Below are 15,626 nucleotides of genomic sequence, written 5' to 3'. Positions count from 1 at the left end.
AGGGCATTGCAAACCCTGGGGAGTTGATCATCTAATGGTCACGCATCCAGTTTAGGAACCTCCCTGAATAAATGTCTCTGAGTTCCTGGGAATACTAGTGTAAGTTGATTGATGTCTTGAACTCTAAGAGTCCAGTTTTAGAGTTGTTTGCTAGGTTGCCAAGTCCAGTTTTCACCACACATTTATAAGCAAGAACTGCTTTCAAAGGTTTGGAATCATCCACACAGAATGTACAGAGATGTGTCAAGAAAGATGAAGACTATTTATGTCATGGAAAACAAAGCCACCATGATTCCCAGGAGTTGATAGGGTGGTATCCGGTGACTCTCAACATTGATGGAAGCCCGGTGTATGAGGCTGGCACCAACTTCCAACAACTTGTTCCTGAAACCGATCTGGAGCCAGAATGCACTTTGACAATGCAGAAAAAGTTAACTAACTTGGTATTTGAACGGAAATGGTCTGCTGTCAACTTCGTGCTACCAAAGCTCAAAGTTGTCACTATTCTCAAGAATATATGTACCATGGCAGAAAACCACCTTGGTCCAGAAGAAGGATGTTCCTGTTCCTGGGAGGGTTTGTGCAGTGACCATGGCTTTTTTTTTTTTTTTTTTTTTTTTGCACTGAAGAAGCCAGATGGCATGAGTTCCAAGCTTCCATCCCATGGCAAGTTGATTTTAAAAAGCATTTTACCTTCATTTATTCTGCATTCATTAAATATACTTTTTTTAAAAAATGCCAGAGATACAATGAAGAGATCAGATGAGACAATGTGACAGTCCAGCCACAGTTAAAGGCTTCTGTACAACCAGGTCACCCTAGAGGGGTGGGGGTGGGGATGGTAATTGTCAGCCATAAATCTTTGGAGGGTGTGCTATGACAGTCCTGTCTACAACTTTCCAAACAGTTCCATAAGAACCAATCACTTAGAGCAGTTCTTACAATGGTGTAATGTCTGCTACCATCGCAGGAGGTTGTAAGGACAGGTACCTGTCAAAGTTTCTTCCATTCAGATGAAAAAAAAAAATGAAGAGTATGTAGGCTTTGATACAAGATCACCTTTTCATATGAAATTGGTGGAAAATGTGAAAATTGGGTGGGGTGAAAAGAGAACCAGTCTATAAGAAGAAAGCAAGTCAAGCTTCAGGCTTTGTGCAGGGAACATACAACTAAGGTATGGAGTAGGATTCCTCAGAGGTGACAGGTGAGGTTTGCAAAGGCAGGGCCTCCTTGGAGGTGTCCTCCCACTCACTGGGACTACTCTCAGAGGGTTGATCTGGGCTGCTGTGCCGTGTTTGGGGACTTTCTGGATGATCTTGCATGGAAGCACGAGTGGCCATGATCAAAGCCACCAGCCGGTAGAAGTGCAGTGCCATCACCAGGGAATTCTTCACAGCAAAGAACACCAGCATGTGGTTGATCACTTTGAAATAGATCATCAGGACAAGGCGCACAACAAGGAAGGGGCCATCTTGGATGAAGAAACTGAGGCCAATGGCCCATAGATCTGCACTGTACTGGCACAGGAACAGCCTGAGGAAGCCCCTGGGTTTCACAGAGGAGGGGCATACCAGTTTCAACTGGACTGAAAAATGAAAGAAACAACAATGAACATTTGGAAATGCAAGATGGAGATAGACATCTGAAAAGTCACTGGTGGCAGTCTGGCTGTGAAGGATGGAGAATGACTGCAGTTTAAGCCCAGGGAGAACAGAGGAGCTTTCTCTCCACCTCAGGCCTCCACATCCTGGCCACATGGTTCCATCCAGTTTAAAGGTTCTGCATCTTCCAGCCTCCCTGTAGGAAATGACCAATGAAACGGACTACAGAGCATGATGTGTAAAGGAAAATGTTGTGTGTGTGTTTGGGGGTCTGCAGAGTGGGGAGGCAACCTGTCTGTCCTGGGGCCTCAAGTCAGGTAGCCTGGTACTTCCCCTGGCTGCCTCACTCTCTAACATTGAGACACTGGCCATGATGCATAAACTACAGGCACTTCAGGTTCTCCCTTGAAACCCAGGATAGAATGAATCCTGAGCCGGGGTCTGTATTCCTTGACTTATGTGTTTTCTGTTAGAATAGCACTTCCCTTTCTGTTCTTTGTTTCTTCCTTCAGTCTTCCTCTTGGGGGAAGGAGTGACTTGCTTGACTGGTAAGTGTAATAAATGAATAACAGAGTTCCCTTCCAGACCATGCCAGATGCTTTCTTTAGCATGTCTCTACTTACTACACCACTCAAATGCTTAGGATTCAAATTCAAATTTAATTCACATTAAACATATTTTTCTATGTTGGAGACAGTATGTGTCTGGTGTGGGAGCTCAAATAAAGGCCATTATTTTATTTTGTCCTCATTCCTTCTGCTTTTGTTTCCCAATTTATAAGCAAGACTGAAAATAATTGCAGATTTTTTTTTTTTTTTTTGCTAGTTGAACAAAAAGGAGAGTCTATCAAAAGATGAAACTTTTGTTTTAATTTCAAAGATGTAAATTCAATTCAGGGTCAAGGGTAGAAAATAATCCGTTTTGTAATAATAAGGCCTTCCATTTGGAGTTTTCCAACAAAGAATGTCTCAATACAGCAAGGGCGTGCAAATATCGCGAAGTGGCTTTGATAGGGGTGAACATAATGTACTGCTTGTTGGAGAATACAATAGCGGTTTAGTCAGAAGTGACATTTGGTCTTTGTTTTTCAAACAGCTGCATAGCATTATCACCTCTGAACGTTTACACAATTTCTTTCTGAAATAAAAATTTTCTTAGCAAGTCTGTGAACCACAAGATAGGAAAGGGGGAGTGAATGACAAAGGAAAGACAAACATAAGTTCAGTGGGTGCCTTTCTTGAGAAGCCATGCTCAGGGAACCATGCTGGCAGACCCCCTCCCAGAAGGGTATTAGTCAATATCTAAAGAATGGAGACCAGAAGTCTAGCAGAACAGCAGCTGGCTGGCTTCTAGCTGGGTAACGAGTACCATGTACCTAAGGAACACTTCAGCAGGGCATCTGCAGTTTATTTGCACATATATTTGTTTGTGATTATTAATATGTAATTGGATTAGTATTTTCCTTTTTATTTTTATTTTATTATTTATTTATTTATGTTTGAGAAAGGATCTGAATATGTAGCTGTGGCTGGTCTGGAATTTACAAATTAGACCAGGCAGACCTCAAACCCAGAGATCTGCATGTCTCTGTCTTCAGAGTTTTAGGACTAAAGGAGTGCACTGCCATGGCCAATCTTTCTTTCTTTCTTTCTTTTTTTTTTTTTTTTCTAATTTGAAAAAAGGCAGGGAACTCTTTCCATTTGTTAAGGAAACAATTTTATCTAAGAAACTATGTGCTTAAGACCCAAAATGTTTACAAGACCTCTGAGTCTACTAATATGGACCCCCAAATTCAAGTATTCTCTCTTATTCTCACCCTGAAGCCAGCAGAAAGAGTCTCACAAAGAATAAAATAGATAAAGAAAAAGAAGTATTAGAGTCTGGGCCTCCTCCAGAAATAAAGAACCAGGGACAAGAATTGCCAAGTCACATTTCTAGCAGACCAAAAAGTTACAATGTGATTCCAAGCTGAAACCATTCAATAGAACACTCTATGATGCCAAAACTGTTTCATATTTTGCTGTCCAACATGAGAGCTACATATGGCCATGGAGTAGGTAAAATATGGCTAGTGTCACTGAAGAGTTGTTCCTTAAGTTTTATTTCATATAAATCCATCCAGCTGTGTGTGGCTAGTGGGTACCACACTGTAGGACAGCACAGTCATAGGAAATCAATATTATGATGGCATGCCAGCCAAACTATTTACTTCTTGCCAACACTTAAAGATTTATGTATTCATTAAAGTTGAAATAAAAGTGGCCATTATTGGAAATACTAACTTTCCACATGGGGCTTGAAACTACCCCTCTTACTTTATATGAAGGGGGGTGTCTCACAACATAACTGGCTGGAAATATGGAGACTGCATATCAAGAGATCACTAAGTACTCACTATATAATTGAGACATCATTTGAACTGCTGTGAGTGTCATCCCATTTCACAGATGAGACACTGAGGTACATACCTCTTAATTAATTTTGGCAGAATTATATATAATAAGTATTAAAGTATTAGTTGAATATAAAGCAGTGTAGTTAAGTGATCAAGTATTTATTATTATTATTATTAAACTTGGGGGTTGGGGTGATATCTTTCTTGTACAAAGCCTTTCTGGGGGTCAGAAAATGGAGTTTGCCACTAGCTAACCATAGAGGCCTGGAAGTGACTTAGCTGAGGAGAAACAGGATATAAGCAGGGAGAAACAGGAAATTGCTCTCCCCTCTGCTGAGATGCTTAGGAGGTAAGGTGTGCTGTGGCTTGCCTCTTTTCTTTCATCTCTCAACATTTTCCTGTATATCTAACTCTGGTCTTTTATTATCTAGACCAATTAAGAACCCTGTTTATGGGGAAGGGTCTTTTTGGAAACCAAATCTTACACAAACCAGGCTGACCTCAAACTTGCTATGTATACAGCCAAGGATGGCTTTCAACTCCTGCTCTTCCCGCCTCATTACCAGCATGCTGGGATTAAAGAACCACCACCATAACAGGCTATGCTCAGTTGCTGGATCTTAAGCTCAAGCACACGCCTAAGTGGTCCACATTGGCTTTCCTGAGTCTCAACCTACCCTCCTTCTAAGTTGGAGTAGAGCTAACACTAGGATATAAAAACATGAGTTTTCTCAACTGCCTTCTTCATCCTAGTACAGTTTATATTTAAGAGTCACAATTTCGTTGCACAAATAGAAATATATTTACCTGCCAAGTCCAGGGGAAATTGCAGCATGCTCCATGTCCATACCACTAGGATGCCAGAGACCAAAGTAGGATTATTCCTAGAAGACAATAGCATTTTAAATTAGCAATAAAACATGACTGCATGCAGAAGAGAGAGGTCAGCTAAATTGCAGCTTGTTATGCACTAACAAAACGTTTTGTGGGTTTTCCATGAAACCCACATGTGGGTAAGTCCATGAAAAAATAACCAAGTCCAATAATGGAAACATATAAAAGATATGACCCTTGGCTACATAGCAAGTTTGAGGCCTTTCTTGTCTACATGTGATCTTGTCTCTAAAAAGAAAAAAAAGAATCATAATAAGGATAAATGAGGACACAGCCTACTGATCTCATACTTTTTCTAATCTGTTAACACTGGAGAAACATTACAGGAGAGAAATGCTCTAATAAATATCTAGATGCAGGCATAAATATTCAGACTCTAGACTTCAATAATGATACCCCAGCACCAAGACTCCAAGACTCTATTTAAGAAATAATTCAAAAGGCTGAAAAGATGGGTTCATGCTTAATAGCACTTGCTGCTATTGCAGAGGACCTGTCTTGGGTTTCTAGCACCCATAGGGTAACTCACAACCATGCATAAACATCCACTGGGATCCGACAGACTCCTCTGACCACTACTACCAAACACACACATTATCACGGTGGAACACCTGCATACATAAAAATTTTAGAAAATCCTTACAAAGAAATAACTCAGAAGGGTGAAATGACATTCATCTACCCAAGGCTCAACATAATAAAAGAAAAGCATCTTAGGTGGAAAGCATGAAATGGTTATTTCATTATAAAAGGACTTGCAGCACATGAGGCAAAGGGTAGGATGTGTGTGTGTGTGTGTGTGTGTGTGTGTGTGTGTGTGCTCATGAGTGTGTACATGAGCACTCATGTGACCATTTGTGTGTCTTTCACTATTGTGTCCTCAATGCCTGGAACAGTACCTGGCACTAATAGGTATTCAGTATATATTTATAGAAATTTTGATGTTCAAAAGAAGGGTACATGTTTGTAGAAACCCCAAATGTCACAGATGTAGGAGAACTATCTGGAAAAGTTAGAAAGAATAAAAGTGGCATAAATGCAAAGATACTAGAGAAGGAACAAGCAGAGAAACAGAAAGAAACACAGACCACATGGTATAACAACAGATTTTGTTTCTGACTTTTTCCAAGTGAGAGCTTCGACTGGAGAGGCTAGAGAGGCATCAGGAAGTGTGATCTATATCAAACTAGATGAGGTGGTTTCAAACGATGTCAGTAAATGTGTGTTGACCTTGAGAAATTAAACCTCAAAACTCTAAATTTGTGAAGGAAATGTCAAAGCTGTCTTTACCTGCCTCAGCAGTTGATGTGGCAGATAACAAAAAAAAAAAAAAAAAAAAAAAAAAAAAGAAGGCTCCACGTTCAAAACGAATTAGAGACAGGTCTTAAGGTACAGAAGGCACACTACCATTAATGCCTCCTTGGATTATATGAGTCTCCAGAAGGCTTCTGAGAGCCCTCAGAGAGGGTGATAATTACCAGAGTCGTGTGGGTTATCTGAGACTAACTGCTCTTCAGTAAGCATATTTCTTTTCTCTTACAAAACCTGACTTGAGATTACCAGGCAGGTAATGCTATAAATTGATAACAGACATTGGATCTAAATAAGCCTCCCTCGGATATCTCCCATCGTGTCTTATTAAGAAAATTAAGAAATATTGCAAGTGAGTACGGCAAGGTGACTCCCAAAACAGAGCACTCTAACTGACGGCTACAGGCTGTCTATGACTCCGCTCCACCGTGTGTTTCATCAATGGCCCTGTTGATGATGCAGGGGGAAAGTCCCTCATGCGCACGTAGTACGTTGGGACAGAGAGCGCTTCTCTAGAAAACCCGATCACGAGTCCAAAAGATGTGACTGAATAGCCTAAATTGGGATGGAACGGAATAGAAAAGATTCCCTTTCCCCGAAGCAGCTCTCGGCTTTTCCCTTGATATCTAATTATACGCCCATGGCGTGACATGATTTATGGCTTTCCAGAGTCAAATGCAAGCATAGGTCAATTCACAAGAAATATGAAATCGAATTTTAAGTGGAAGTCCTTTGAGAATGTAGACTAAAGCTCTTCTCTGCTGTGTCAATGTCTATGCATAGCAAACCCTCTATTTTTAACTAATATCATATAGGTCTCTGATTCCAGGCTTACATAGCAGGCAGTTTTTTCAATGTCTAACTCTGTGATTACACTAAATCCTCTAGTAACTCGACAAAGAAGGCACACGTGTTATTCACACTTGATCACGACGGAAACGGGGACATGGGGAGTTGGGGAGATATGTCCAAATCCATTTTCTTGGCAGAATAAAGCTCGATAGTGGATTTAAACATCAATCCTCCTAATGAGGGTTGTTTCTCACTTTTAAAATTTTCTCTATGTATGTGTATCTGTGTGCATATGTACATGTGTATATGCGGATTCCCAGGGAAGCCACGAGGGGGCACCAGAGCCCCTGGAGCTGGAGGCACAGGCAGTTGTGAACTGTCTCACTTCCGATCTAGGAACAGAACTCCAGCCCTTTGGAAGAGCAGTATGCACTCTTAACTCTGAGCCATCTCTCCGGCCCACGTCCAACCTTTTAGCTAGTTGTGATAGTTAATTTTCTCCTGGTTGTGAAAAAAAAAAGATAACCAAAGCAAGTTTAGACAGGAAAGATTTATCTTGGTTCATGGTTTGAGTGATGTCATCAATAATAGCGGGCAGGCATTCTGCACCAGGAAACAGACAGAGGTGAATTCTGGTGCTCTGCACAAACGCTCTTTCTGCTCTTATTCATCCCAGTCCCCTGACACCTCGTGCAAAGATGAAGTAACTCACTAGAGATTGTACTGTGCCACCCATCTCCCGAATATGTCTTCTTTCTAAGTTAAATTTGTTCGGAAGTATCCTCGCCGATATTCCCAGATATGTGTGTGTCTCCTGAGAGACTCTAAAGCCCACCCAGTTGACAATTGAGAGCATTCATCACGCCAGCCTCCAGAAGAAGATCCAGGACTTAACTGGCAAGCGTTAGCCCTACTGAATTTCAGACTGCTCAGCACACATCTGAAACATGCTTTATGCTTGAGGAGAGATGTATAAGTTAATACGCACAAAAGAACAGTGCCTATAACTGCCAGGAAACTTAGAACAATGTTAGATACAGAACAGATAAGAGGCTGGATGTTTATCCCACTTTGTGCTTAATGGGATCCGCTAAGGGAAATAAAGTAAACTTTGGCTTTGTGAGTTCAGAGTGAAAGCACAGGGTCAAAGGATTTTAGATGCATCTATCATATCTAATAATCATCTAACGACAGAGTACGTCACTTCCTGGGCAGATAGCCTCCGTTAGGATTAGTTCCACCTAACTTGCAAGAAAATAGTTGATATTTTAGAGAGGATTTTTAAAGGTAAAAGCAAAGTGAGTTTTTATAAAACGGTCCTTTTTTTTTTTTTTTTTTTTTTTTGAGGTTTATTGCAATCTCAAACTTAAATAATTCAATACTGACATTTGTGTGCTATGGCCATGCACAGACTTTGGTTCCTAGGGACAGGAGTGAAAACACCAGTTCCACTACCTCCAGAGAAGCAAAATACGGTCTCTAATGCTAACCGACACTTACAGGCCACATCATATCCACATGCCATTTAACTTCTGTATGATTTTGCATATCCCTCTGCATCATGAGGTTGAGTATTACAATAGCTACTGGATTTCATAGGATTTCTTCAGTATTATTTTACTGTGTATTATTTTACTGTGAAACATATCTAGATATAGCACCTGACTCATGCTGTGCTTATATGCTTATATGCCCAGTTATCTCACTTCCTGTCTGTCTGTACAGACCTCCAGACCTCTATGGTTAGCTTCTGGCAAGCTCCGTTCTCTGACCTTCAGACAGGCTTTATTTGTACAAGCAAGATATCACCACAGCACATTAATTACTTCTGTTTTATTACATGTAATCCTGACAGTGTCTGCCTCAGTAAGGGTGCAAAACTGAATTAATTCACTAACCTAGAACAATTCCAGGTACATATTATGATGAAGAAGCAATACCTAGGACTGTTGTTTATTTAATGAATATGTTGCTTTTATGCTACCTTCTAAAATTCTTCATGTCTCAATTTCATCTTCTTATTATATAGAGATAAATTGTATACTGGCCCTAGACCTAAACATGTCCAATTGTAGCCATAGCTAAATGAGTTACTTTTTCCATTGCTGTGACAAAAGCAATCAAGGAAGGAAATGAGGGTTTGTTTAAGCTCACAATTTAAGGGTGTAGTTCACCATTGTGGAGAATATCAGAGGTTGGAGGGAGAGATGACTGACCATATGGTATCCACAGTCAGGATTTAGAGTGAGATGAAAGCTAGTCCTGAGCTCAATTTTTCAAATTTTCTTTATTATCCAGTCTCAGAAACAGCCCAGGGGATGGTGCCACTACATTCAGGAAGGGTGTTCCCTCCTCTGCTAAACCTCTCCAGAAGGATTCTCAAAGACACACCCAAAGCTTGTCTCCTAGGTGACTTCAAATCCCATCAAGTTGATAGTCAATATTAAGAGTCACAAATAGCAACTGCAAATTTCTACATATGCACACATAACTTGTCTACACATGAAGTATGAAGAATGTGAGTGCTAAGAAATAAAATTATCAAAAAATAACTCTGGAAAAGCACATCTAAAAATTCATCTAAAAAAAAATAATGAATTTCTAGATCAGAGGGTGAAGCCATGTATGTTACTGTTGGAATGTAAATAAGCTGTTGAGCTTAAGCAGCAGTCAATAATCTCAAAGGCCTGTGGGCCGGATTTATCTACTATTGTTGTAATGCCGTGTGACCTTTAGAAGCACTGCTTATAATGGGCTTCACATTGTATCCACAGTCAGGAAACAGGCAAATGGATGCTATCACTCTGCTTGTTGTCTCATTTTTTCCTTTCCTGTTCAATGTCAGATCTCAGTCCACAGAGTGGACTACATCTACATCCAGGATGGTACCTGAATTTTAGTTCTTCTCTTCCTGAAAATAAAAGATCTTCAGAAGTAAAATTACTGAGGTGGAGTATACACTTTTTCTTTTTGATAAGCAGCAAGGTAAGTTACCAGCCTTTGATGGATCAACAAAACCAATATAGTAGGTGAGAATTAAAAATAAGAAGGCACAGGGGTTGGAGTGATGGCTCAGAGATGAAGATCAGTGACCATTCTTCCAGAGGATCCAGATTTGATTCCCAATACCCACATAGAGACTCACAACCATCCATATCTCTAGTCCCAGGGGAGGTGGCACTGTATTCTGGCCAAATGGACATCAGGCACACAAATGGTGCACAGATATGCATGCAAGCAGAACACACACACACACACACACACACACACACACACACACAGAGAGAGAGAGAGAGAGAGAGAGAGAGAGAAGTAAATTTGAAAAAAATGTATAAAAGAAGTCACACTTTTATTATTTCCTTAACTAACTCTTTTTGGAATATAAAGTTTTTAATATAAAATTGTCAGTGAATGAGATTCATGTACATTTAAATGTGACAAATGCATTAAAATAATAAAGGAGAGGGGGGGAAGAGAGAGAAGGATGGGTACAAAGCACAAAGCTTTCAGAGGGAAAATTTCACTGCGAAAGCTGCAGAGTAGAGAGACTGAGCACAAAAATATCTCAGGGAGGGGCTCCTCTATGTTGTCAATATTCTGAGATATAGTAATGGTGTGGAACAGACTTTTTCTTTTTTAATAAATGATCCATGTTCAGAAACCATACAGAGTGTTTCCCAGAGGTGATGAACTATTTCTCCTGAAGATGCTGAATTTAGACTCATGAACATTTTGGAAGAGAAGCTACAGAAAATGAAAAGGTCAAGAGATGCCTCTCCCTCTTAACAAATATGGCTTGTATTAGACACGCTATCAAAGATCACCATCCATGCTGTGGAAATTAACCAGAAACAAGCAACAAATTCGGTAACACAGACTCTCCTTAATGCAGCAGAATCTCAGGTAAGAGCAGTGAGAGTCTGCAGAGCCCACACTCATGGCTTAGCTCCATGAAAGAAAAGTGGTTTAGCATGGAGTTAAAGGGGCAGAGAAGAATTTATTCCAGATGACTGTAATTGGTGGGAAGACTGACTCCAATATTCTGCAACACAAGGTGAGAGATGTTTTAAACCCTGAGAAAGAGAGCACTGGAGGATCCTTGGTGGCAGTTGATTGACATGGGTGGAGGATTTCTGCTTGCTGATTGGGATTTAAAGTGTTCCCAAAAATACTGCAAGGTGGAGCCCCATTTTTATCTATGGCATTGCCTCCTTATCTGTAATACATTTGAAAGACACGGATCCTACATTCTTGGTCCTTGAGAAAGTCAAGAGCTGGGAGAAGACTAAAACGCAACAGGACAGAGAAGTAAGCATCCAGTTTAATTTTTCTAAAAGAAGTATTCCAAGGAAGAGAAAACTAAGCCTGACTAGGATTTGAATACGACTCCCTCCACCCCACCCCACCCCCCACCCCGCAACTCCCCTTAGGCTCCAGTGAATTTGAACACTTGGTCTCCAGCTGGTAGCATTGTGGGAGAATTTGTGGAAGCTTTGGGAGGTGGAATCTAGCTAGAGGAAGTCACTGGGGATTTAATACCTTGGTCTCACTTCTCTGCTTTCTGTTTTCCAGGACAGCTTCCTGTTCTGAAGCCATGCCTTTCCCAGCATGATGGGACATATTCCAATAGAAATTGTAAGCTAAATAAATCTTTTTTGTCCTTAAGTGGCTTTCTGTCTGGGTATTGTACTACACCAACAGAAAAAGGGAGGGAGGGAGGAAGGAAGGGAGGGAGGGGGGAAGCTAGGAAGGAAGGAAGTTAGGAAGGAAGAGAGGAAGGAAGAAAGGGAGGGAGGGAGGAAAAAAGGGAGAGAGGGAGGAATGAAGAAAGGGAGGAAGTTAGGAAGGAAGGAAGTTAGGAAGGAAGGAAGAAAGGGAGGAAGGAAGGGAGGAAGGAAGAAAGGGAGGGAAGAAGAAAGGGAGGGGGAGGGAGGAAGAAAGGGAGGGAGGGAGGAAGGAAGGAAGGGAGGGAGGAAGGAAGGGAGGAAGTTAGGGAGGAAGGAAGGAAGAGGGAGCCACAAATCTAAACCTTATGCAAATGGCAAACATATTAAGGCCATCTAGGTCAATCAGAGTAGAATGTTACAGGAGAGGACTTGGTCTTGAAGAAACTTAACTAACTTAGAATGCAGTATAAAAACTGACACCCGGGGTAAGCATGTTAGTGTGTGCCTTTAACCCCAGAATTGACCAGGCACAGGCAGATGGATCTTTGTGAGTTCATTACCAATCCAGTCTATATAGCGAGTTATAGTATAGGCAAAGCTACACAGAGACTCTGTCTCAAAGAAAGAAAGAAGGAAAAGAGAAAGGAGGGAGAGAAAGAAAGAGAGAAAGCAAACAAGCAAAATGTACAACTACTTCAAGGTTGTAAGCACAATTGTGAGTAATGAATACATTTTAACTTTAATAGAGAATTTTTAAAAACAAGGAAGTTATGGAGGGATGTGATAAATTCTGTGTGCTCAGCTGATTAAGAAATTACCAGCATCTTCAGTAAAAACACAACAGTGTCCTGCTTAAATGAAAAGATGAACACATGAACATTTCCTGATCCTAAATGTGCCTCTCAGTGCATCACATATTTTCAGTGGGCACAGCTGTTTCTGATCATTTCTGCTTAAATTATAGACTGACTACAAACTAAATCAGTTTACTGGAGCTGTGCAGTATTCAAGCCAAAAGTAACACTGATAATCAATTAATCAATCAACCAATAAGCTAAGGCATCAACAGCATGCAGCGTCATCCAAAGACTGGTAGATTCCTCAGATTAAGAAAATAAAGGCGGAGGGCTGGAGAAATCTTTCAGTGCTTAAAAGCACTTCCTACTCTCTTAGAGGACTCAGGTTTAGTTCCTAGCACCCACCTATAACTTCAACTCTGTGAACCATCTTCTGGTCTCCACAGGCACTGAACACATGTGGAACATATACATGCATTCCAGCAAACACATACACATAAAATAAAGCATTTTTGATGGTGACAGATGAAGAAGCTTGTGATGGTGTTAGATATGTATGGAAAATGCCCAGTTATTAACAACGTATGTGACGTGTCAAGAGCAGAAACGAAGAGCCTATAACTAGAGATCAAAATATTTAGCAAGCTAATAATAATAATAATGCATCAAAACAGCAGCTAATATTTTCAAAAATGAAAACTGGTTATGTGCACAAATTAAAGAAATATGGCATGTAAAAACTCATCAAATCCTCAATTTAAGTGAAGATAGAGTAACTGTATGAAATGAGTTTAAAGAGTCCCAGAGTCAACAGTACAGAGATTTATGTAAGGAACCAACTAAAAAGACTCTGCATTTTGGTTTCACATCTAGATCTGAGATAGTAAAAGAAAGAAGGAGTGATCTGGAAGATGGAGCCATAGGAAATATTTGACCTGAAGCTCAGAGAGTCAAATGTGTTTTGAACAAGGAGAGACCAAGACCTCTGAAACATTCAATCACACATTCAACAGCAATGTTAGGGAGGGGAGGAGCAAAGAAAACAGATCATGTATTTAGAAATGATGGTGGGGGTATGTGCCTAGCAGCACAGACAAACTGCTGGTGGAGGGAGAAAAGGAAACCTTGAAGTTAACAAAAGCAAACTGATTCTCCATGTGCAGCACAACCTTGAATACACAAGGACTAACATCTGGTAGGAGAAAATAGCAGTCAGAAAATAGTTGGATGATTGAATCACATACATGTAACATAGATATTTGTATCATATATATGTATTCTATAAAGGAAAGTTTGTTGACCACGTATTCTGCATAAAACAAAGCTATTCTTCAAACACAAAGAAAAATGAAGACATGGAAAGAAAGACTTGGAAAGTCTCTTGCTAAGTTTATCTTAGTAGAAACCCTAAATGATTCCATGCAGGATGAGAGGGGTTCTTACCCTTTTTTAAATGAATGTATTATAAAGGAAAAAACCACATTGTGTATTATAATAATGTATGATTTGCTGTAATAGAGCAAAGGAGGAGATTGAAATGGAGCTATGGTCCTTCACCAAGCAGATGTAGCTGTGGGTGATGATGAGATGGAATGATGATGTTGTATTTTACTGTAACCACATCTGCATCAAACTATTGTAGAGTGAAGCAAGAACACATCCTTCTTAAGCAATCAGAACATTCCAGGACAGTTGTTTCTCAACCTTCCTGATGATGCTTTAATACAGTTACTCACATTGTGGTGACCCACAACTATAAAATTATTTTCATTGCTAGTTCATACTGGTAATTTTGCCATTCTATTATGAATCCTATTGTAAATATTTGTGTTTTGGGATGGACTTAGATGACCCCCATGAAAAAGTCATTTGACTCCGTAATGGGATCACAACCCACAGGTTGAAAACCACTGCTCTAGAGGCAACCATACACTTAACCATAAAATAAGACACAGAAAATTTATAATATTGAACAAATTTAAATCATAATAACACACTACAATGGAATTAAAATAAAAACAAAGGAAAGAAATTTGACAAATTGTCATTTACTTAGAAATTAAAACAACTTACTTACAAGTAATCACAAGCCAAGGAGAGATATCAAGAAAAACTGAAGAATATTTTGAATTATATTAAATAAAGGGCTAACACATTTACATTTATAGGATGTTAAAAGAAAACATATGTCTTTGGATGCTTATGCTAGAGGAGAACGATTAGTAATCTAAGGTCTCATTAAGAAATGAAAAACTGCAAATAGTCCAAAGCAATCACATGAAAGAAAGAAAACTCATAATCAGAGCAGAAATGAATTAAATGTAAAAATAGAATATTAATCAAGTCAGTAAAACCTAAGCTGTTTGTTTAGAAAAAATAAAGAATCTACAATTCTCATGCAACAAGTAAGCATGCCCATTTCCCATTGGGCAAAAGTAAAGGGAATGAACAAGCACGTAAACCTGGGAATGAAATAGAGGGCTCTCCTCTGACTCCACAAAAATTAACATATGTATATTAACAGTATGATAACTTCATGGAAAAAGATGAACTACTTAGAAGAAAGAGAAACAAAAATGTCATAGAAGGAATAACACACACTTAAACTCAGAAAAATGTAAAGTATCTAATTAGTCCTACAGAAGTAATGATATTGAATTAGCAACTATATGAAATGAGGAAGAAACAAAGAGAAATGAGGAAGAGAGTGGAAAAAGAAAAGGAAATAGAAACAGGTTCTAGAAAGGCTTGACCCAGATTGCTTCCTTGGCAAATTCTACAAAATCTTTAAAGAAATAATATCAATTATACAAAAATTATTTTCAGAAAATAATGAGATGTTTTTAAAATCTGGTGTTACACTGATTCAAAAGCCAGAACAAGGAACCATTAGAAGATATACTGGGAAACAACATGCCGCATATACAAGACAGAACAAAGGACAAATATCGGTGAATCAGAGCAAAAAGCATAGTATAGAGGATTATGCAGCATAACTAAGTTCAATTTATACTGATCTCAAAAGTGGTTAACATCTGAAAACCTTAATATAATGAAGGGCAACCAAAATAAAATCATTAATAAAGGTAGACTTTGTGATATTCAATACACATAAGAACAAATTCTCAATAATCTAAAGAAAGACATTTCTTCAAGTTACCAAAGATAG

General features: G+C 39.4%; 1 protein-coding gene across 1 annotated transcript in view; it reads right to left on the bottom strand.

Annotated features, from left to right (window-relative positions):
• Window positions 1-950: 950 nt before the first annotated feature.
• Tmem26 (transmembrane protein 26) overlaps window positions 951-15,626 on the bottom strand; it is a 44,495-nt gene continuing 29,819 nt past the window's right edge. The window contains exons 5-6 of the mRNA XM_051186856.1: window positions 4,804-4,880; window positions 951-1,585 (exon numbers count right to left, since the gene is read on the bottom strand). Of these exons, the coding sequence (XP_051042813.1) occupies window positions 1,170-1,585; window positions 4,804-4,880 (493 nt within the window). The 3' untranslated portion in view covers window positions 951-1,169. The remainder of the gene's footprint in view (window positions 1,586-4,803; window positions 4,881-15,626) is intronic.

Source organism: Phodopus roborovskii, unplaced genomic scaffold (assembly GCF_943737965.1).
Source record: "Phodopus roborovskii unplaced genomic scaffold, PHOROB, whole genome shotgun sequence".
In the NCBI taxonomy this organism is placed as follows: Eukaryota; Metazoa; Chordata; class Mammalia; order Rodentia; family Cricetidae; genus Phodopus; species Phodopus roborovskii.
This window is presented reverse-complemented; position numbering and strand designations above follow the sequence as displayed.